Below are 24,737 nucleotides of genomic sequence, written 5' to 3' on the forward strand. Positions count from 1 at the left end.
ATATTCTTTGCACTAGGTGAGGGACCATAGCAACAAATGTAGAAGTATTTAGGTTAATTGCACTTACCTATTTTGTTTTCTTGATGTAATTCCTATGCATACTGCCTTACCCATGTGTACTGTACTTCACTGGAGGAACAAAAGGCAACTATCAGGGTTTTATTTTATAAAATGTGTTGCTTAAAGAAAAGAAAAAAAAAGTTATCCTGTAATATTACATATTTTCCAGTGATATATTTCTTCCAAGTTAGGGAGGTAGATAATGGTAAACCCAGGTGAATTTAGTCAAAATTTAATATTGCTGGTGTTTGTTCTCAGTTAATTTCTGAATGATTTTGATCATTTGAAATAAACTTATTCTTGTAATATTTTTGTAGAGGCTAATCTATGTTGGAAAGCCAACTTTAAAGTGACTTGTAACAGCTCTGAGACTGCCTCTGACTCATACATTTCATATAATGTCTTTGTAACTTATTTTGTGCCTTTTCTTCCCCTGACACAAAAATTTCTCAATAAAAACAAATTCTTTTGGAACACTGCAAACCTATTTTATTGTACTGATTTTACTTGCCTGACCCTTTTTGTTTTGTTTTCTGGAGGGGATTAAATCTATCTCGTAATAGAGCAGATATTTATAACGGCCACTGCAGAAGAAAATTGACAAGGTGGAAAGCAGGTCAGTTTGGAATGGCAGCTCTACAAAGCGCCTGGGAAACTGGGACTGTCAGTACTAATCAATATATTCCACTATATCTATCACAAATCATTTCTAACAAAAACTGGCACCAGTGGAATGTGAGAATCAATTTACTACTGGCTTCGGTTGTGCTGATTGATGTTGAAAGACTGGAAACACTTTGGGGGTTTAACATAACAAAAATATCTGTTGTTGCTGCTGCTAACACTTTTACTGGAGGAGTGCTCACAAACAGTAGTTGACATTTACACCCCTTCGTTAAAGGGCTATGCAAATGCAAGAAAACAGAGCCCCCCTGTCCTCAGGGGCTCTGCCTAAACGTCTTGGGAATGGCAGAATTTGAACTTGTGTTTTCATTACCTGGAAGTGAGGTGATAAACAGCTTAAGTACATTTCCTGTCCAGTAAATGAATAGTATCTGAATAAACAGGACTGGGGGAAATGGGGAGTAGTGCTCTGTTTGAAAGTGCTGGTTAACAGGGCTTTCATACCTTTGCATATTCATCATGAATTTAAAGATTCTCCCTAAATAGCTAGTGACTTGAGCAGGTGCCAGAGCCCTTCATATATCAGTATTTTAAAGTGTATACACTAAAGAAAGCAGGTGGTCTACATGGGAGATAACATCACCGGGCCTTCTGTTATGTTACATTTTACTCTCCCTCAAAATTAAATTATGAACAATAATCCAGCCAGACTCTGCTCACCCTTTGTGGGCACAGACCAGTGCAAAAGCATCCATGGCTTTTGTATTGCTTACTATTAAAAGAAAAACATCTGTCACACTACTTACAAGCCCCTGAGACTTTGCACAAGGTATTAAGACTTCGAGCTCTTAAATGTTTTCTTCATCGCCCTTTCCAAAATTAATGATTAGAATCTGAGACATATACCAATATCCAAAAGTACCTGAACTGCTCACTCTTTGATCTAAAGTTACCAGACAGGCTGTCTTTTATTTCCAATTCTTGTGAACCTTACTTATTTCTGGTACTTGAGATGCATAGGGTTTTACTTTTGTTCTCACTTTTGCTGCTGTTTCACCATGAAAATGATTGAAATCCCTGGTTTTCAAAGGTGTCTAGTTATGTGCTCAGTTCCCATAGCCATTCAAATTCGTTGTTCCTTCCTCTCAGACACACTTTAACTACGTATGTAGGGAACTACTGGCTTGAAAGGTGGCTGGATGTCATCTATGGACAGCCTGGTGAGAACATGGAATGCTTCTGTGAGCAGCCTTTGGGATTATTTGCTTTTACACCAACGCTTGGGCAGGGTTTGCAGATTTCATTTGCGTTGACGCACGTTTCTTTCAGAACTGCCAAGTTGGGCTGCCATTAAACACAGCCTTACTTTCCTAGGCATTGTATGGGAACTGGCTGTATCTTGACCTAACTGGAGCCTGTTTAACTACTGAGCAATTGTGTTGTACTGTTTGCTGGGCCAAGATAAGGAAAAACAGGGTGAGACCAAGAATGGGGGAAGTTGGTGGAAGTTACATGTGGAAAAGACTGGTTCACGTGGCTGTGTTTTGGTTTTTAGTTGTTAGCTCTAGCCTTTGCTTTTTTTGTGATGCTTCTGCTGTCCATAATTTTTCATAGTGGTAAGGGGAAAACATCTCTGGAAGCCATCAAATGGGAGGTGTGGAAATAAAGTGCCATCCTGTGAAGTCAGGGACATTTTGGTAAAGATGCTTCTTGGTTGGCAATGAGAGCCAGTACTGGTATAAATTGTGATGACGTGAATAAGCATTGCCTACCAGCTACCAAGCAGCTATCAGGCAAAAATACTCAGTCCTTCAAAACACCAGGTTCAAGTTTAGCTGAAGTTCAACCAAAGTAAACTTCTGCTAGAGTAATGGAGTATTTCCCAGCAGTGTGCATGTGGGGGAGATTCTGCTCTGCCTTTTCCAGCATTGTCATTTTGCATCTTGTTGGTTACACAAGACAAACACTTGTGGCCAAATTCTCTCTGTCTTGGTGAATAAGTCTCTAATCCTGCTCTGTTACTTAGGAGCATCTTCAATGAACAATCCGTGCTGCGGGGAAGAGGGGGAGAAATTTCAACTTTTTATTGATCAAGCTTGGCAACCGCATACAATATTATATCAAACTTTGAAAAAGTGGTTCATGGATGACTTATTCTTGCCTTTTCTTTTTCTAATAACAATAATGAAGATGCAACTGATCAGTTTTACTGCCATTTTGGGGAGGGAGAGGGTAATATGCACTAGAAAAAAAGATTAGCATTCCTTTTGATCTCATTTTCTCTTCCGTGCTTTTGCTACTGAGATAGCTAAGATATGACAATCCTGCAATCTGTTCTGCAGCTATAAGTGGGCAATTTTGTTCATTTCTCTGCACTTTGTATAATCCATGCAGTGCCTTGGCAAAGCTACAATGAGGCATGTCATGAGGAATCATCAAAGGGAAGGCTGGCTGATCTATGCAGATGGGTTTACTTGGAAGTTTGCAAGTTTAGGAACCATTAAAAATCTAGTTCAGTTTTATTTTAGTTCAGCTATAGATTGAGCCATGGACCAAATCCCAGAGCTGGAGTGCTCTAATGTTTGTTTATTTGTTTTATTTAGGAGTGTCTGTAGGTAGCTCTCAGGTGCTGCATCATGCAGTACCAGCATACCCCAGACTCCTGATTCTGATCTTCCAGCTGCTCTGCTTACCAGCCATGACAGTGCAGGGTGACACCTTTACTAATGTCGTGAAAGAGCTGTCCTCTGGGTGTGCCTAATGGAAGCAGAGAAACAAGCATGAGCAGCATGTAGGCGCTTTGCACAAGTAAAAACTACTGGTACAGAAAGTGGTTGAGTGCAGGATAATGCCTCTCTTGACCAAGTGCTCTTTCTTCCAACATCTCCTGTAAATATCTTTATGCTCACTTTATGCTATGTGTTATGCTTTTAATAGCACTTGAGTGTGGTGGGACCTGTCTACCCCGTTTTGGATGGTGGGTAGACCATATAGTACATAGCACCTCTGTACAGTTCCTAGCATGACTGATGACTTTTCCCTCTTCCCCAGATATAACTCACTATGTTCCCAACTCAAAGCAAGTATTCTGCTTCTGGTTACGTCAAGGAGCCAAGCCAGGGCCAGTACAGAGCTCCCTTGTGTGACAGGAAGGCAGTAGGCCTCAATTCTTCGGTGTGCCTGCACTGCCCTTTGTGGAGATCTGCCCTGACAGCTTGAGCCTGCAAGTTTTTACAGTGTCAGCTTCCTGCTCTGCAGTCACCTTTGTTTTCCTGTAATAGCAAAACTGGCCCCTTGTGTTTAAGTGTACTTGTATTAAGTATCCTGGCTCATAGATATATTTGCGTTAGATGCCAAACACCCACCCTGTTGTATGTTAAATAGCTGTAGGAGTCAGGCACTTGCCCAAGCCCTTTTTCTGTTTGGGTCACGCATTCTCTCTGGTTTGATATTCACATTGAAGCATTTGATTAATAGCTTGTTAAAGGAAGTGGAGAAAAATCTGCTCAACCCTCTGCAAGCCCTGCCAACATACACATTGCCAACGTGTTGATTAGGACAAAACCTTTGAGTACTAGAGCTGAAATTGGCACCAGCTCTGGGTAAGTTGCTTTTTCTCACCAAGTTTGCTGCTTTCTATAATCCTTCACTCCCATCTATAAATGTGAGCCAATGCAATTTATATGGGTCATGGGTTATGTTCAACGAGTGTTTATGCTGATGATGCTGGGCGGGTGCATCTCTACGGAAGTTGGCATGATGTTACAGAGAAACTGAGAATTTCTAGGAATTTAATCTTGAATGCTTTAATCCCTGCATGGTATGTAGAGGAAGGGTAAACATTTGGGATGGTGTGGCTTTCAGAAACAATATGTACAAGGGTAGGAGAAAGCCATGCTTGCACCTGTAGCCTTTTCTGAGGGATACTGGGTTGCCTGAACTGAGAGTCCCTTACCTCTTTGAAAACATTGAATTATAGCCGCAGGTGTTTGTTCTTCTGTGTTGTAGTGAAAGCAATAGAAGTTTTCTGAACCTTTTCAAATGAGACCTCTCTTGTCCGGTTCTTGCTACCAGGGACAGAATGACCCCGTGCTCCTATAAATGCTGCTCTGCTTCCTCTTCCCTTTTGGCCCAAACTCAGCAAGTGAAGAAACAGCTCTTCCCTCTCTTACTAGACAACTGGTAGCTTCATTTACCTTGCTTCTCCTCATAAACACCACCTCTTCCCCACACACATGTATCTGCCGTCCCCTCCCCTCTCTCCAGAAATCCCAAGGACCAAAGATATGGCTTTTGGCTGTCACTTGATAGCTTAGCCATGCTACTTTTTCTGCATGTTTGCAGTGCTTTTATGCCAGGATTGTTTTTCCTCCTCAACCCCTGCTTTCAGTGCTCTAAATCTGCATTTAACTAGTTCTAGCCCCAAATATCTACCCTGTGTCCTAACACTGCCTGGAGCAGATGCAGCGCAAATGATTGACCCTTTGCCCCTTGGCAATTTGGCTTTGACTGCACAAAGCAGCCAATAAAGTGGAAAGGGCTGGGCAGCTGATTATGGGGATTAGCTTGGAGCTGTATAGTTTTATGGTCTGAAGTAGAGGAGGAAGTGTTTGCTTAAAAAAAGTGTGATTGCATTCCCCCTTTTGCTGCGTGCTCCTGATGACAATTTTTTAGAAGTTACCAACTAAAAAGATAACCACTATTTGCAATACACAGCATGGGCTGGAGGCTGTTAGCTCATTTTCCAGTGACTGGAAGTGGAGTGTGTAGCGATGCAGGTCATGATCTGATCTGTCTAGAAACCCTTTGAAAAGACTTGACTGAAGCCTCTGTCAAGATACTCTCTCAGACAAGGCTGGCTCTCGCTACAGTTTGTCTGCTGAATCTCTTGATCTACTCTGTGGTACATGTATTGTACTTCTAATAAAGTGCATCTATTTTTCTCACTTCTGCTGGTGCTCTCATTCTTGTCTGTATTTTATTGTTGCCTCCTGGCGGCTGTTTCCCTCAGGACCTTCACACTATAAAGCCTCTTAATGATCCTTTTCTCCCCTCCCCTCTCTTCTTTCCATCCAAAACATGCAGTTGTCTGCTCCTTTCCCTGTGCTTTTCTTCAGTCACTCCTTAAACTACTCTGGTTGCTTCTTCAGCTTTCCTTTTCCACCCTGTTCTCAGTGCCATGTTAGCCTCAAAAAACAATGCAGCATCCAAGTTAATATCCTGGGGATTGCTTACTAGTTATGTTTGATTTTTATTAGCTGTACGATGTGACACAAGCTGAGAAGTTTGATCAGACAGCTTTTATTGTAGATCAGCCCATACTGCTAACAAAGGTTGTACAAAACCACAGATGCTTTAATGTTGTTAAAGCACGTGCTGAGTGTGGTGGTCCTGCCCTCTGTATTCCTTTTTGTTTTGTTTTTCACCTGAGTCACCCTCTCCCATACAAATACATCTCCCAGCATCCAGAAGTAGCTCCCAAGGACCAGACTCTCTGAGCCTGGGGACCCTTCCCACCTGCTTGCTGAAGCTGACCTGTTTGCTCTGGAATAATTGTGTTTTCATCTAGAGAAAGCAATAGATCTCGTGGCCATGTAGCTGTCACTTGCTGCTGAGGTATGAAGCCTAGTTTCTAGTTCTGGCCTCAGTGAACACATTTTTTAATGATCAGTCACTGGATGAAGCACACAAACAGGGATGCCAGTCTGAGCCTCTCTTTCCCAAGTGAGTTTGTGTTGGGAGCGACCGTTCTCATTTAGCGCTGGTGATTTATTCAATTTGCTTCAAACTGCCACAGACACAAGCAATAAGTTCTGAGTCAGGTCAATTTGGACACAACAGTAAAGTGTAAAAATAATGCAAGCTAACATTGTTCATGCTCTGGAGGCCTGCCACAGAAAATATACCAGCTCCTGGAAGTGCTGTGGCCCGGTCTGATTCAGCCCCTCATATAGACAGAGCATCATTAGAAATGTGCTTATTGTTTTGTCTCTTTTAAATTTTGGCTGTGGGCTGTATGTTCCAGAGTTACTGTGCCTCTACATTTTAAATCTTTTTATTGACAGTTGTAAATAATCAGTCTACCAAGAGCTCAGCAAACCTATGCCGAGATCAAAAGTGAGGCAGCTTTTTCTCACCTGCCATGACTTCTAGTGCTAAGTGTTTTTCCAGTTGCACTGTGCTCTGCCAAACACCATGTTTCCTCCAGATGCAATTCTCCCAACCATGTGTTTAAATCAGTGAGAGCTCCTTGGTGTTGAATACTTCCTTTTTGGCATTCAGTTCATTTACCTATGCATATAAATAAGTGCTGGAAGGCTCCTGATGTTATGAATGTTGGCTACAGGTAGCTTTTCAAGATGATGGGACATCCTGATTGAAACAATAGATCAGTCACTGTGGTTTAATGATGTATAAAACAGCGATAGGGGAAAAATATCCTTTGCAGATGTTTAGAAGTGGTCTGATGAAATACTTTAAATCTGGATGCACCAGACTTGACTATCTCAGTGAACTTCCAGAGGACAACACAAGAACTAAGTCAAAATGTCAGTTTTCTTGCCCAACATCTCATCTCAGAGAGAGCTGATACAGCCAGGGCTCCCAGGTTCCTGCCTCCTTCACCACCCATTTAGCTGACTATTGTGAACTTGGAAATTTCCAGGCTCTCTGAACAGCTGACCACACTGGGTACCAGCAGTCTTAGAAATACCAGAAGACATGGTATGCTTTATATTTGTTACCCTCTAGTTTGCTTCTTGAGAGCTCATGGATTTGCTGTTTAAGGGTGGTCAATGGTAGGTGGCAGCATCACCCATCTCAGTATTTTTCAGAATTACCTCCAACCTCAGCTAGTTCTCCCAGAGTGATCATTTTCTTTGGAAACACCATACTACAGCCTAAAAAGACTCAGTTTGTAAATTCTGAATTTCAAGACTTCCCAGACTGAGTGAGCTGTTTTCTTGCAAAAGCTAGTTGCCTTTCTCTGATACATCCAGTGTTGCCAAAAAAGAAGAAGAGATATCAGGCTTGATAAACCACTGGAACTGATCCAGTGCTGTGCTTAGTCTGGAAAGGATATAAACCTTTAGCTTGCTTCATGTGTAGTATGGGCCCAAGGGTAGTGTGAGAACGTGTGGCAGTGAGCACAGGCAGCACAGGCATTTGGAGCACTTCTGAGCCTGCCAAGTATTGATCAGTGAGGGTTGGGAATGAGTGGAGAAGCATTTCAATTTGTCATCCATATACGATTCTGATGCTGTCACAGTGAATTAGCAGCACTTTCTTTTCCCTCTAGCCCATCCCAGGCTTTTGTCATTGAAGCATCCCCTTTGCCCATATCTATTTGTTAAAAGACAACGGGCTGGGGATGGGGAGCCTCAAAGAACTTGTGCACCTGAAAAGTCTGATTAAGTTATGCTACTGTGGTCTGAATGGAGACTGAACCATACTGAACCATCACTGCTAAAGACTTACAGCGTAAATATGTTATAGGGCATTCAAGCTACGATTACTCATTTTGTACAGTCACTTAATCCACTAATGGGGAGAAAAGGGGCAGCAGTTTAAGAAGGCAAGAGGACTGTCAGAAATTGTTAAATATATAGGGATGATTTGTTTTGGTAGTCTCTCTTGACCCAAGTACACACTTCAGCTAATGCAACAGACTTAATGCCTCTGGTAATTAGAGCAAGAAGTGATGGGTCATCATTAGTTACAGCAAATTAAGTGTTGTATTTCATCTGGAAGGCAGCGTCTTCAGCTGGGCTTATTTGTTGTCACTGCAGATCATGTGTGAGTCACAAGTGGTACGCTGGGCTAACTCATTTGTGTGATTTAGTAGAGGCTTTTTTATACATGCTTACTGTTCCATATGAGTAGTTTTTCCAGATAGTTTCCAAACAGCAAATGCCACAATATTGGACTTCCTTGTACAGTTAATGCTACTGTTCTGATTCATGTGATGTTGGTGATTTTTTGTTGTTCTTCACATTTCAAATGATTTTTGATTGTATGTTTGAAATACGTTTGTCACATCTGCGGAACTAAAGAGTGAAGAAAGGAAAACTAGGCAAGCATGAAAAGCATCAGTAGTTGGTAGCTTCAGAAGACACAAGAGCCAATCTAATATCATTTAAGGTATATATTCACAGAATATTTTTACGTGGGTTTCTCAGACACAAAATCATACCTTATTCTGGATGATGCCAAAGGCCTGAATGAAGATAATCTATCATAGGTTCATTATAGTTAGAGGTATTAGGAAAGCCTTAAATATTCTTAAAAGAATATCAATAAACAAATAAGGTCAGAGGTACAAAACAACAGTGTATAAGTAGTAAGGGGGGTTTCTTTTGTGCTTGTCATGGTAAGGAACAAGAAATAGCTTTTCTTCATTCCTCTCTAAAGCTGATCCAAGCAAATTAAGCAGCACCAAACTTTTATACCTGGAGTAAGGAGTTCTTGGGTTTGAGAAGAATTGTTTGATGTTACTTTTTATACTGGACTTTTTGTTCCTTCTTCTTCAGCCATCTCCCCATGTACCCCCTTATCAATGATGGTAACGGAGAGTTATTTACTCTCTTCAGATGGAAGGTGCAGGCAGGAAGTGTTGCTCACATCCTTGGACTTGAGCGTAAACTTAGAGTTGAAATTAAATATATTTGGACATTGAATAAAAAAGTAAAATAAATTTTAAAAAGACAATCCAGGTCCCAAGACCTTGTTGTCATCTTCCTTTTGTATGAAGAAGGGGAGCTGGGGACATCCAGACCCTCTTGGAGAAGTGCATCCTGATGGAAAAGCATGATAAACTTAAGGTTTGTGAGTGTGTGGATGAAAAATGACCCAAACCATGTTCTTTGGGTATCTGCCAGTACTTGAGACTCTGAATCTCTCTGCTTCCTACTACACTTCTGATGTTCTGGGTATTGAAGTAATGTATGGTATCAGGAGTGTTAAGGAAGTTGTCTTCTATACATACAATACCTGAGGGGGCACAAGGGAGTTAATGTATTAGGGACATATTTTTAGCCAAATCTGACCTTTTTATAAGTCTCATTCTCCAACTTTGCACACTCTGTTTGGGCTTAATTCCATCCAGCATGGCCCTATGAGTCCTTCCTAGGTTATTTCCTAACACTCTTTTAGATTCTGCCTTTTCTCTGGCTTCCCCAGCAGAGCTCTCATACTGTGCTGGCCTCTCAGGTAAAAGAGCCGGTAGGTCTCGAAGGGAGAAAGGATGAGGTAGGGCTCCTGAAAATTGAGGACGTCATCTTTTTTACCATCCAGCTCCCATGGAAGCTGACTTGGGAAGTAAATGCCTACATGTGTTTGTGAATATTCCTCCAATCCCTCAGTAAAAAGACAAAGGCAGGTGCCTGGGAGGCACAGAGAGAAGTTTGGTTTGTGGATTCTGGGGGATCAGACGTCCTTAAGTATTGGTACTCCATTAATGTACTTGCATTCAGCTCTTAATAAGGGGCAATGGTCACAAAAGGTAACTTGCAGTGACAGAGCCTACTCTGAGGTAGCACCCAGTGCCTACCCAAGTGCTGCTTTTTGCTAGCTGCTGTAGAGGTAATTAAGTCAGTCAAGGAATGTCAAAGTTCAATTTCTGGGGCAAATAATGACTTTACTGGAAAGTGGAGCATGCATTCCTTAATAAGGGACACTCAGCAGCGTGGGATCCCATCAGTATACTCAGCCGCTCCTTTCCATGTGCCGCTGTACCCTTTTTTCTAAAAGCCAACAACCCTCATTGGATCAATAAGTCCCGATCAATTCTTTTTCCCTCTGAATTATCCATATGGGGTTGTTAGCTGAGCTGTTGGCAGAAAGAGAGAGACAGCTTTCTGTCTGTTTACTGTAAAGAAGGCAAAGCAAGCTACAGGAGGGGACAGGCAGCAGGGTATTTACTGTCAATACAGCCGGAGAGAGAGAGGAGATATAAGGAGAGGGGAGCAGAGGCTGCAGGCTGCAACCCCAATGAATGATCTGAGTGTAAAAATTCAGTGTAAAAGTTTCAGATAGAAAGTGGGTGGATTGAAGTCAACAAGGAATAACAATGTTTAACAAGTGGTTTAGTGAAGGGTTAGAGAAATAGGGAAGTGCTTGTGGTACAGAATAATAATACTGTGCTCAAGCCTACTGAATCTGCAGTGCAACCTGAAAGGCACTTCTAGACTTGTCCTGAGACAAAGCAGTAACAGGGATATTTCTGTGTATGCCTGCATGCAAGACAGACCACTTAAGAGTAATCATAGTAAGAGAGTAAGAATAATAACGATTGAGTTTAGAAAATAGGAATTGGAGCTAATTTTCCTAAGCAGCTGGGTATCACCGTTGTAACTCAGACCAGAAAAAAAGGCATACTTCTTTGCTTCTCTCTCCTCTTCTTTCATCCGTAGAAGAACTAGGTGATCTGAGCTTCACAGGGCAAGAAGGCTCTGAGCAGCTTGCTCCGAATGTCCCTCTACTTCCAGATGCAGGCAAACGAGTGAAGAGTGAATTCACACTTTAGAGAGCAGCGAAGACCATCTTGCCATGAAACCATTCACAGATGAAGATGTAGAAATCTACATCCAGAGCAAGGTAAGGCTTTATCTGTCCAGATTTTCTGTCTCCCACACTAGGTGTTGATTCTGAAGGGTGCCAAATTTGACAGTTAGTTGCTTGCCTTCTGTCTTCATTTTTTTTTTTTTTGAGACAAGACTGGGTGAAGTTTCGTGAGAACTGTATTTCTAATGAGATGTCTAGGTTTCTATGCGGAGTTTTATCAGGGATCTCAGCTGGTACCCTTGTTTTCCAAGGTTCTCCTCTTTACCTTCAGAAGTCTTGAATTCTTGCTCCCAATTTTGTAATTCCGTATGTGATTCTGGCTGTAATTGCCAGCATTTAATCTAAGGAGAGGTCTTTGCCTCTTTCCCTGTCCCTTTGGACTCGGCTTGACAGAAACAAGAGCAAAAACACAATAACAAGGGCTGTGTCTTAGAAAGATGCATGCAGGAATCGGAGAGAGATGGATACAGTTAGAATTCTCCTGACAGTCTGTCACCTCAGCTAAGGATACTTCCCTGCTCACCATGACTAAATAGCATGTCTCATTAGCACAGGCAGCACACCGCATTTTATATTTTATAAGATATTCGAGTACTCTGTTTTTTTTTGTTTGTTTGTTTGTTTTTTGGTGGTGGTGTTTGTTTTTCCATTATGAAAAGAAGTAAAACACAATAAAAATCATCAACAAAACTGTATGTTCCAATAAAAGTAACTCTGAATGAGCCATAATGTTTTATTTTGTTAAATCTGATGTGTTTCATGACAGTGCTTAGCTAATTTCTGTTTGATTGCCTGTTTACTCCTACAAAATGCAAGATGCTGAAGTGGAAAAAACATTTCCCAATGAAAAACTATAAGGCTATCTTTTCTAAAAAGGATGAAATGCTCTAAAACCACGAAGGGGCTGGTGGGAAAGGTTTGTTTTCTCTATGGAAATGTTTCGGTGACAAGTATGTGTATTTCTGTGAAATGAAAACTTTCATTTTCAACCATTCAGTGTTTTGCACTGGAAAATCATTCCATCAGAATCTGTTCAGTGATCTATAATAGTGAACACTTCTCTAAAGGTTTATAAAGCAGTGCTACAGAGGAGCCATGCAGAGGAAGATGCTCATATGACTGCCATAAGTACAGGGAAGAGAGGCAGAGTGTAGTGAGGGTGGTCCTAACTGCATATGTCATCTTTTACTGAAAATCTGTTTTCTAGCAGTCTTCCAGCTCAGACAGCTTACCAGGTTCTGCCTGATCCCAAATCTTCTGTCCAAGTAAGGCTGTTCAACCTTCACGTAGCTCCAGCTCAGCCTGCAAAATGGTGCTGGTTTTCAAAACAGGTCAACCACCTGATGCAATGCATCTCTGTGATTCCAAAGATTTCTTCCTTATCCCACTCATCTGGAAGAGGAAATACTCAAATGCATATCTAGCCGAGGTGACTGGGGTAAATAAGAACAAACCCAAGCATTCTTCGCAGTCCCCAGTCAATCCCAGTTCCGTTTCTTTCCTCCACAATAAAACCTTAATAAAAACTTGTTCTGGCAAGGTGAAGACCTAGTGATGGAAATGCCAATAGGCTGCAGAAGTGGCTGTCCAGTGAAGACATGACTCTTTTCCCAACATGTTCCTTCTGGTGCTAACGACACCTTAGATGAATGCCTCGGCCCTTTCAGAAGCTGCATTCCCTCACTCATGCTCCATCTTCTGATTTTTATGGCTCCTGTCCTGTAGGAAGGTTATGTATTGTCCAATAGCAGATTAGGGAGGTAATTGGGATTATTAGTGGTTAGCACCATCTGTCCTCTGCCATTTGTTCTTTAATCCTTGCCTCAACGATGAAGAGCTACATGCAGAAGGAGGTGTTTAGTGGTACCTCCCTTAAGTTTTTCGAAAGTATGTACTCTCCTAAAGTTTCCATATCAGCTGCTATAGTCTAGCCAGTAGGTGATGAAGGTGCAATTAAATGAGGCCAGGTTGGTTTGTATGGATTCTCCCAGGATACCAGAGATAGAAAGAAGCATGTCTAGCAGGTGCCACGCAGAGATAACATGGCATGAGCAAAGAATAGAGGGGGCTGTCCTGGACCTCAGCTTGAGCTGACCAACAGTGATTGTATACTTTAAACAGACCCTGATTTTTCTGTCTGCAGGCTCATAGATGTGGACAACTTTCTCTACCACTCATACCATTTGCTTGTTGAAGGAACCATTAGGTATTTTTTTTTTTTAGCAATTCAAGACTATTGGTATGCTATGAGAACTAAGGAATTCTGGACAAGGAAACACACAGCAGAGAAAATAATTGTTGCTACAGATTGAGATGTGCCAAAAATGAAATGGAGAAGAGAAAATGAACATGGGCTAAATTTATTTATTTATTTATTTTTAACAAGAAAAAAGTACTTGTGAACTAGTTAAAATTGTCTCAAAGGACAAGACTAAACTGGAATGAGGAGGAGGGTGAATTAATAGGGAAGCTAACGGGTATTTTATAAACATAAGGGACTGTGTGTTGTTAACCCAGCAAAAAACTGGGATGCCAAAGGTAGATGAGAACGTAGCAAAGGGAATATGATGCTGCTGTCCTGATGTATTTCCCACTTGCAAGTACTATTCAGGCTTAGCAAAAATACTTTTTGTTGGAAGGGGAGAGAGTGTATTCCAACTCTGCTCATTAAGTTCTGTGTTAATCAATTGCTCTTCCTTTGTTAATTGATTTTAGGCAAGTAGTGGTCCATTTTCATCTCAGACCTCCCACTGAAATACTTTTTAATAAATAATTACACTACTACTACTGCTTGAATTGAAGGACTATCCACCAAGTCACACAAGCACCTACCGGTCAATGGAACCAGCTTTGGAAAGAGTCCTTGTCACCATCTAAGAATGGACTCTCATCTGTACTTAGATGTGAAGACAGTATGGATATTTTCAATGTTCTATGTAGGCATGTAAATGATGCCACATACAACTGCTATCTGACTAATGCAGAGGGTATCTGTAATTCCTTAAGTCAGCTCTTGAAAGTGAACTTACTCTGGCTCTGAGTGTAGATAGTACATACAGGGGAATAGGTGGGTGGCCTGGATCAAACATAGATAAAGAACGAGACTGTAGCTAGCTGCTAGCAAATTTATCCATGTAATGAACGCCTTCCCTTCCATCCATTGGTATTTGCATGGGAATATCAACAAATAATCAGCAGTCTTGAATACTGTCCTTTCAGTGTTCACTGGCAAGAGCCCTGCCTCACGGTAAGTTAGTTGTAACTACAGGGAGCAGTAAGTTTTTATTTCCAGAGAAGCATGGGCACGTATACTTCAGGTGCTCCAATGCAATTGTCTGTTTTCCACTGGAGACAAAGAGTGCAGTTATCCATAATATGAAGTGTCTTTCTTGGAAATGACAGGTGGAACCACGACATTATCTGGTTTCCAAAACAGTGGAGGAGGTGCAGAAAATCATCCAGCAACTGACCACAGAAATCAGCTACAAGGCCACACGATTCCAGGCTATCTCCAACTCTGGCATTCACAATGAGAATATTAAGGTACGAACAAGAGATGTGGTATAGACTCTGCAGCTAGTAGGCAATCAGTAAGTGATTTTCTGTTGTTTAATTGTCTGTAGGGACAGGTACCTCATCCCGAACACCGCAGACAATATGTTGACGCTTCACTGTGGGAATTCGAGTGACTGACTGGATCATACTGACTTACTCGTAGCTATCTTACAACTAGAGGAGCATCAAAAAGGGCTGGGTAAATCAGGCAGAGCATTTTTACACAGCTGCTTATTTTACAAAGAGCCTCTACTGCCAGAGCTGTCATCTGCAAGCAGGAACCAAAACTCTTTGAGAGAGATTTTTTTTTCTTTCTAACATTAAGAGGCAAAAATGCTCATGCTTTCATGAGCTATGACTCATATTTTTCTCAGCTGGAAAACCTGTCAACACACTTAAAAAAAAAAAAAAAAAAAAGAAAAACCTTTCTTCTGCTTGAACATAGGAAGTTTATTCAGAAATAAATATAAGTATATATATATTTTATTGGTCATGGACTAGAACTTCCTTTTCACTGGGGAGAAATATGCTTATTAGTGGGAGAAGTGAACCATCTCCCTGTTTTAAACCTTCAGATCCCAAAATAATAATGTCCTGTCCCAGCTGTGATGAGAGAGGACTGGTTATTTCCTGTGACTGCAAGAATAACCACTGTAAGGTTATAAGAAATAATCAAAGCACAGATGAAAATGATCATTTTCATATTCTGTCTATGTCAACCCTTACACTAAAATGTAGCCACTTGCGGACCAAAGCGTATCATGTGAAAGCATGAGGGAACTTTTGCTGCTGTATAGGATTGAAAGGGAAGAATTCTGTGTTGTGAAGCTGCTGGAAGGGCATGGAGATGGAGGCAGAATAGCGTTATCCAGTCTGAAATGTGGCTACTGGGGACAAACATTCATATTTAGATTTTTTCTGTAATAGCATGTATCCCAGGGTACGTGGGCTTGCCGGTAAGAATGACCACAGCGACACAAAACAGTGCCATGTCCCGATCTATGTGTTTCTTAGTGCCATAGTCTACAATCCACCTCCCATATTGAAACAAACCTGCTTGGATAATGATGTCTAACAACACCAGGGTCAAGATAAAATGGCTGTTCTGGAAAATAGGAAAAACAAAACAAAACAAAAAAAACACAGGGCAATCTATTCTGAGCAGTAACTTGATTTTATTGTAGACTGGTCTGGACAATGTCTGCCTAAAAGAAATCATTGAAATATATTTTCTTAAAAACTGGCAGATCTGTTACTTATACTTAACGGAACCCAGCACTATAGATCTGTGGCAGTCCTACTTGGAGGGCTGGCTAACTTTGTGCTGTAGTTGTGAGGCAACAAAGAATGGGTTAACAAGAAAATATTTTTGGCTTGGGCTGTTCTGCTTCCAAAAAATAGAATCTTTAATATTGTTGCCAAGATAACTCACCCTAGAGGAGACTCGTGTCAAGGGAAAGCCAGTATATTAACTGTTCTGTGTTTAATTTTGCACCATCTTTTTTCCTGTCAAGTAAATTTATGGTGACTTTTCAGAACTTCCAGCTTCTGGTTAAAAGGAATTAGTTTAACTTGGTTTAGGGTCTATATTTGTTGAGAAACTACAACACTCCTTTTAAATATCCTGGGCTGGGTAGGGACTTGTAAGAAAGGTTATAGATGTTCAGTGTTTTTCTGCACCCCAGGGGCAAAACATCAAAATCTTTAAGAAGAGAACTTGAAATAAAGCTCAGACAAACAAAATTAAATATTTCATTTTAGAAGCTTTCAAGTGTTTTAGCTCTGGCCCACCATTTTTTTTGCAGCTGTTGTCTATACAGGGCTGATGCAGAAGCTGTAGAGGCTTCAGTAAGGCATAAGGAGCAGGTTGGTGTCCAGAGTAATTCTAGTACGGCACTGCCCAGCTGCACAGCCAAGTGTTCAACCCTGTAATCCTGGCGTGTGTGGGGGATTTCCCTTTAATAAAACAGGCTTGAAGGATGCTTGCGGCTTTGCTCTGTGAATGAACAACGCGGCACATGCTTTCTCTCTGTTCTGTGTACTTCTTCTCTTCCTCTCTGCTTCTCTCAGGATCAGCCGGCTTTACTGGCCAAGTGGTCAGCTATGCTTCGGGGGAAGCGCCCATTCCACCCATCCATCCAGGTACAAAGCCCTCCTGACACCTGGTGCCTGCTTCTTCCTCACCCACCTTCTTCTTCAGACAACCTCACCCTCCTAACCCATCCTCCCATGATTATCTCAGCTTCTTTGCAAGAGGTTTTCTTTTTTGCTCAAAGCATGCATATTTTATTTCAAACCTAATGCTCCCACCTCTAGGATATCCTGGCCAGGAGTGCAAAACTGAGGTTGCATTTAATTTGCTCGACATGTTGCAGGCAGGTTTTTAATACGGCAGGGTTGGCTGTAGGTTACATGTCCCAGAACTGTCCCAGAGGCTCTTGTTCCATCACCCACGACTTGTTTGAAGCCTGTGGTCTGCATGTGCCATTCAAGACCATTATGTGGCAGAGCACGGGTGCGGACTGGTATTTGTTTAGGCCAGCAGGACACCTGCTGCACAGCCACCCAACCTTGCAGCACCATCTCCTGCCTCATGATTTCTGCTATTTCCTGCCAAGCCCCATGTGGAGGAGCCTTGTGACTGGTATTTGCAGGCAATTGCATAACAGCTACAGCTCTTCCCTTTAAAACCTATTGGTTGGCCATTGAATACCAGTTTTCTACAATGGTGCTGGTTTATTTTTCGTTGTTCCTCAGTAAGGATGGTGATACAGTTGGCCTTTGCTGCAGATGGCTGAATTTGGTCCAAGCACAGTTCTCAAAGAGATGTTTCAGCCTGGTCGAGCAGAGCTTCCTCTTGTGTGGTGCCCAAATCAGCATTGTGCCCTAAGGCCTTTCTCCTTGTGCTTTCAGCCAAGCTGGTATTTCCCAACCTGTGGCTTGCCTGTAATGCTAGTGCCCTTCTGATTTTGTGTGGGGTGATTGCCACCTGTGTGGGAGAAAAGAAGTCAGATTTGGTACAGGAAAGAGCACAGCCTGGGGCTGAGCTGAAATAGGGATCTTGGGCCCATCAGCAGAAGGTGTGGGTAGGAGGCCAAGAAAGCCTGTCCAGAGCTTGTTAGAGCTCTGCAGTAACGTTTTAAATAGGCTCAGTTACCAGCAATACTACAAAAATCTTACTGCTGGAGAATGACAAGGGTGCTGAATTCACCTCGAGGTAACTACTTTCCAGCAACAGTTGTCACCTCACATCCTGCTCACACATTTCACCTTATTAATGCCAGCATAAGGTGGGCTTAGTAGTGAGTGAGGTTGAATTGCTTCTGAGTCAACACCATAAAAGTCTGAATGAGCTTGGACACCCACTCTCTGCAACTGGAGCCAAGCTCGCCGTATGCTTCCAAGCCAGTGTTGGATGATGTCTGGCTGTGTCCTGAACCAGCCTGAGGTTTCGTGGTGTTTGTCTGTCACCTTGTTCGCTCTCCACAAATACTGGTTGAGCACTGGTTTGATTGGAAAATGATCCTCGAAGCGAGGGCAATAAATCATCTTGCAAACAAGCCTGCTTGTGGGTGTGTTATCCAGTCATTACTGTTTCCATGCTTGCACTGTTTCTGGCTTCTGCTCAGCAGGAGATGCAGTTTCATATAGTTCTGGCCAAAATCTGGGTTTATTTCTGAGAGTGCCTCTGCCTGTGTAGGTGCAGGCATGCCACTTGCCTGCTATCTCTCTCCCTCTCTCAAGGCAGCACAGCTCTTCCCATCAGGCAGAGTAAAAGACTTGTAAAAATGAAAGGGCCACGGTCTTATTTTACTAATGTCTTTAGGTGGAGTTTGAAAGAGATCAAAAAGATATGCCTTTTGCCGTAGTTGTTACTATTGTTGAACTCTGGGCTTATTTCCAGTGATGATTCTGAGGGAATAACTTACAGTATTTTGTTTCCCAAGGCTGGATCTCAGAACAAGCTTTCTGCTGCTCTCCCGCTCATTGGAAGCTGCTAGTTTTTACATTTCATACCATTGCAGACTAGACATGACAAGGAATGGGGGTAGCTATGGCAGATGTGGTGGCAAATCAGCCAGAGTGTGCTCTTGTCTTCCGTGGGCTGTGGCTGTCGCATCAGACTCCTTTCATAGGACCATTTCCTCTTACTCAGTGTACCTGCAAGGTAAACCTCAGACAGGCATGGAACAGGTCCTGGCTGTTTCCACTTGTCCCTATCACATCGTGGTTTTCCTTCCCTACAAAGCCCCCAGTTTTACCTGTTATTTCCTAAACCCTCTTTTGCTCACTTCAGACCCGTGGATCTGCCCCTGCCTCCTCTCTTAATCTCTCTGAACTCTCCTAGGTCTTAGCACCCAGCCAATTCCTCATCACAGTCCCTCTGCGCGGCCTGACCGGGTACAAAGAGTGCCAAGTGCGGCACTGGCGTTATTACACCGTGCACGGAGCCAAGCTCCTCTCCTCCGTGCGGGACCCCGAGGAGCTGCATCAATGGCTAGAGGTGGAGCAGTTCTCAAAAAGCCTTCAGCAGTGGCATGAGACGGACGTGAACATCGAAGGCGATCTGGTTCCAGCCAAAGTCCTCGTCGTCTTCCGGGAGCTGGTGGAGAAGTCGATTATCTCCTGTAACCTCTCCAGTGAGTTTAGTGGGGACAGCTGTAAGGGGAACTGTCTGTCTTCCGCAGCTGGTGGAGGGGAAAATACCACACACACACAAGTGTTTGGGACATTCACATGATCAGAAGTTAACAAAAAAACACAAACACTTCAAGAAACAGGGAGCCTCTAGCCTACTGAAATGATGTAAATGTAAACCTGCACTGAAGACAGAATTAAGTAGTCCTTAGACTCTTCGTACCCCAAATGGTGCTCCTTTCTTAGGAATCTGGGTAAGTTAGTTCTCCAGCAGCATCACCTTCTCAATTCAGCCAAGATGCAACCCAGATTTTCAGAGCGTTTTGGAATTTGTCTGGGAAATAGTCTTTTTATTCTGCTGCAGCATCAGCAATGTATCTCAACTAGCAAGAAAAATACTGTAGGAAAATTGGATACAGGCAAAGTGCATAAGTTAGAGGAGGGAAAAGCGCTTGAAGATATGTGTAGGGCAGATAATGCTCTAGGGGAAGGTTAGATACCTGTACATTTCCAGCATGGAGTTGTAGGGACTCATTAGGACTTCAAGCAATGTCTGTTGGACAAGTACTGTCATTTTCTCAGTGCCCAGGCTAATCCAGAAGCGTTCAGCAGCTATCATGGAAGTTTGCTTTCAGTAGTGGTGCTGATCCTTCTGTGAGCAATTCCAAAGTGCCTGTGTATTTCCTGTGGCTATTTATATATGACATAATGCAATCAGTGGTGCATGCAACATGCTTTCATAGCTGTGACATCTGCAGCAAAATGCTGCCTGAACAGTGATCCTCGTATTTAATTCTTAGCATCCTAGAGGCATGTTGCAGACTTCGGCTAATGAACACATGGCTTTGTCCAAGCCAAATAGTCTGTGTTCATCTTTTCACATTAAGACACTGTGACACAGTCAGGTTCAGACTATGGTGCCTTTTCTCACAGCATGTTTCCAGGATGACTTTATTCATCAGCAGCCTGATATGGGTCTTCTGTATTCCAAAGAAATAAGACACATTTCACCTCCTCCGATTGTACTCTGAATTTTACTTGCAGGAGAAAACATGTTAAAGTCAAGCTCAGCTAAATTCTTGCATTCTTCTAGGAAATGTTTCTTATGATAGAAGGGAAAAGTTTGATGTGGATAAAATTTTACCATTGAGGCTCACAGAAAAGGTCAGGTGAAAAGGGCTTTTATCTGAAGCTTTACTTATGTGGAAGTCACTGTGTTGAGGTGAAAACCTGGCGTTGTGTCTAGAAGCAGTTCATCAAGTTGTTGAGCCAGGAGAAGCACTTCAAAGGCACTTGGAGAGTGAAGTCTGGGGTGATGATGCTGATTCCTTTTTTGTAAGGAATTCTCCTCTGGGAGGAGATGGAGACAGAGGAGATGAAGTGAGATGGAGTCAGGAGGATTAATTACCATTTTTTGTTTTTGTGAAGAACAAACTCCCTTCATTCCATGGCTTATCCAAAGTTACATAAGAATTTCCACATTTCGTTGCTTCCTTGCTTTTTAATTCTTTGAGCACCCAGCAGAAACTGAGTATTTCTGGTGCCTCACTTGCCATTGGTGGAAAGATAGATAGCACAGTCATGATACTTTTGGAAACGCTGTGAATTTACTTATGTGCTGACACAGCTATGGCTCTAATGCTTTTCAGCTGCTGGGGATCCCTGCTGAGAGCTTGGTAGCAGTGTAGTTCCCGTTTTGGTGCCAGGCTTGGCTCAGCATGGAAATAACACAGATTTTACTGAGGGTTATGAAGTTCTGGTGGGGATGGATTCCACTGTGCGTTCTGGAGGAGATGCTAAATTGCCATTGGGAGTAGGCAGATATTTCCTCAGTGAAAGCAAAAGTTGCCATCCCAAATGTTCCTCACTGTCCCTCAAGTCTGTTGTGTGGGTTCCTGGTGGAATTGCTCCCTAGCCCACATCAATCAAAACGAGGTGGATTAACACACTACTACTTAAACTGCGTATGGGATTCTGCTCTGTCTTTTACTTTAGTGGGTTAGAGCATGATCACACAATTGGCTCAGATGACAAAGCTGAAGGAGCAGTGATCCATCCAAAGTGACAGGGAAAGATGGGACAGAAACTTTTTCCATGAACACAGCAGGACCAACAGGAAACACCTCACTAAGCACATTAGTTGCAACTTTCATTCCTTTCTTCTCTCTTCCATGAAAAGTATTGTTACCAGCAAGACAGGCAGTTAACCCTTTTTGTATGACAGCTATGCACAAAAGGTAATGTATTCTGGCACTGGCTTCTGTGCAAGTGCATCCCAGGGAAAAAAAAATAAAATATATATATATATATATAAAAATTGTGCATACCCCACAAAACATTCTGAATGATCAGCGAGGGTAAGTCATTTGGTCTGATCACAGGTCCTCTGAAGGATTAAGGACTTTAAATATGAAACGTTTGTCTGGTCCTCTCTAATCAGAAGTGTTGTACTGCACCATTAGAAATGTTAGGTTGCACCAAGCACCAGATCCTAGGACCTAAGAGGACCACAGGGGAAAACAAAAGCATAGTAATTGAAGGTAAAATTGAGAATCTCGTTCATTTTCTTCCTGTTCTCATTCCCCAGGGCAGATTGAGATAAATTTTGTGTGTGTGTCTTCTCATGTTATTGAAGAAAGTGTTAAGATCAATGGTACTGCAAGGCCCATTTTGGACATAGGCACTAGACATACACTTGCTGGAAAATGATCTTTTTACCTTTATTATCTTCTCTTGTTGTTCCTTCACAGGCAAAGTGACGGTGCTGGAGAGCTGCAGCTCAGTGGTCCGGGTAGCTGTGGAGACGTCAGAATCCCAGGTGGAGGTGGAGCTGGTCCCTACCGTGGAGATCCCGACTTGCTGGCCCGAGAAAGCCCGGTGGCCTCGCTGCCTTAAGCGTTGGCCTTCCCAGGAAAAAGTGCAGTGCATCAAGGTGAGTCGTGTAAAAACAAACTATAAAGTCTGTGCAGAAATTTACCTTGCGGACATCTAATAATGGTTTCCCAAATGAAGGACTGCAGGGTGAATGCACTTTCTCACAGTTTCCTTCCCAGCCTAATTCTGTCTATCCCTACAAAGCTCTTGGCTGGATTCTGGCACTCCAGCTCAGCCCCAGTTGCCATGTTGCCACAAGTCCAGTTCTGCTTTCCAGTCCTGGTCCCTTCTCATGCATGACCTGCTGCTTCATGGCACAGTGCCTGTGGATCTGTGCCTTGGCCTTCGTAGCACTGCTTGTACTGCACCTGGTGGCTCTAAAGCTGGGTCTCCTGGGAGTAGCTGATGTCACCACATGGGGAAAAAGACAAATTGCATGCTCATTCAGTTGGGAATTATGATGGGAGAATTACCCATGTTTGCCATCTCTGTTAACCCTGTTTAGAACACAGTGCCCCACTTGGAGAGATGTCACACATCCTCTTTGTAACATTGCATTGCTCAGAGAAGTTTGCCTCAGATCTGGTGTCACACTTCCCCTTTTGTCCACAGTCACTTGGTTTTGACCTTTTGGCCCGCTCCAATTATCACTGGCAGCTCTGCTTCTCCCGTGCTGAGCATATGCTCATGGAAGGCCTCGATGAAGATGGTGGTTGTCGCATGAAGTGCTTCAGGGTCATGAGGCAGATGAAGGAAGATGTCTGGTGTGCTGGAAATAAGCCTATCATCACTGCTTATCACCTTCAGGTAGGCATTGCTGTGATACAAGATACAGTCTCAGAAACGGTCTGGCTTCTATTCAGTAATGTCAAAATGTCACAACTTAAATCCCTGTAGCATCTGCTATGTAATTTCGAAGGTAGTTGTTAAAATTGCCATACCACTTCATTGCTTTTCAGTGGTAAGAAGTTTAATGAGCACATGTTCCATATTTCAAAAAGAAACTAAATCCTGTAGGAGCATCGTGATTGCAGAGATGCAATTAATGCTGGAGTTGAGGCACTCGCTCTGTCTTGCCTTCACATAGTCATTGCATTATTGTTTTTGTGTAGTTACCTCCTACCTCTTGACTACCAAGCCATCCATATCTGTCTATCTGTCTGCAGGAAAACTTGTGCATTTGTCTTTCTGGATATGCACCAAATAAAATTCATCATTTCATAAATGAGTGGCTAAGTGCCACTTCTGGTATTGTTTTACCTGGGGTGAGGAGGGAAGAAAGGTGTAAAAAGGTGGTAGTGTCCTCCCTAGACATGCTACAGGATTTAAGATGGCTTCGCTCGACAAACAGCACTTGTGAAGAAGGGACAGAAAGCCTCAGAGGACCAAGTAAGCACGTTCGTTGTGCTTACCCTCCTAGGAATGATGTTCACCTTCTGAAAGACCTACTTGCAGTTTGAAAGCCACCTCTGTGCCTCTTTAGACAGTTGGCAACTCAGGCCCCTTCAGTAAATGCTGGGGATAGATCAGCTGCTTGTCACCTAACTGGAAAAGCAGCACTGTTTTCCTTGCCTCCAGAAACTTCATTGTAACAGCTGCCCATGGATCTTGCTGAAGTGGTGTTAGTGTTGATGAAAGGTAAGTGCTCTGCAAACCTCCGAGGGGTAGCTTTCACTGAGCTACAGCTTGAGTTCCTCACTATGTCTTTTGTTCCCTGGCAACATTAAAAAGAAGTCTTTGTGGTTATTGTGGCTGTGAATAAAAAACTGCTCACATTTGAAAAGCTGTCTGGGAAGAAATTCCTCAGCACTACAGCGACTGCAAGGCCAACTGGAGGGGGAAAAAGCAGGCAAACTAGAAGACGATGGTTTCTTTTGATGAAATTCTACCTCTGAAGAAATAAAGACATCGAAGGCTGTAGTTCAGCTGTGTCTCACAGTATCTGTGGGTCTGTTTGGGACACTGAATCTGCAGAAGAAAATAGGGATTAAGAGGACACTAAGGAATTTAGTGGAATTCTGGCTCCCAAGAAGGGTGACTTTGTGCTTTTAGAACTGGTTTGTCAGGTTGACTAAGATGGTTGGTAAGGCTTTTTTGGTTCAGTAAGTATAAGCACCTCCAGAACATTCTTCTCAGTCGTAGGAAAGTCTGTAAAAATGCAGCACGGGCAGCATAAAACTAATCCCACAATAGCAATAGTCACGTGCATTTCATTATTTTAACTATTGATTTCCTAAATGTAATATCACATAAAATAAACTTGGGGGAGTAGAATATAGCACATGCTGTGCTGCGCGTCAGAAAATGAAGGGAAGGGTGACAACAACAACAACAAAAAACAGGCTGTATTTGACCAGAAAGCATGCCCTCCAGCTGCAATAATTGCTTGGAATCCCAGTCCACTTGGAAGGCAGATCTGTGTGCAT

The 24,737-nt window shown here is 42.5% G+C and overlaps 1 protein-coding gene across 3 annotated transcripts in view; it reads left to right on the top strand.

Annotated features, from left to right (window-relative positions):
• The window catches only part of MAB21L3 (mab-21 like 3), a 31,497-nt gene that overhangs the window by 4,112 nt on the left and 2,648 nt on the right, over nt 1-24,737 (top strand). Inside the window, exons 2-7 of one of the 3 annotated variants that reach the window (XM_068698019.1) lie at nt 11,169-11,277; nt 14,647-14,787; nt 16,870-16,941; nt 19,148-19,439; nt 22,188-22,369; nt 22,924-23,118. In XM_068698019.1, the coding sequence (XP_068554120.1) occupies nt 11,230-11,277; nt 14,647-14,787; nt 16,870-16,941; nt 19,148-19,439; nt 22,188-22,369; nt 22,924-23,118 (930 nt within the window). In that variant the 5' untranslated portion in view covers nt 11,169-11,229. The remainder of the gene's footprint in view (nt 1-11,168; nt 11,278-14,646; nt 14,788-16,869; nt 16,942-19,147; nt 19,440-22,187; nt 22,370-22,923; nt 23,119-24,737) is intronic. The other 2 variants (XM_068698028.1, XM_068698035.1) reach the window with 2 other exon arrangements.

Source organism: Anas acuta, chromosome 1 (assembly GCF_963932015.1).
Source record: "Anas acuta chromosome 1, bAnaAcu1.1, whole genome shotgun sequence".
NCBI classification, from domain to species: Eukaryota; Metazoa; Chordata; class Aves; order Anseriformes; family Anatidae; genus Anas; species Anas acuta.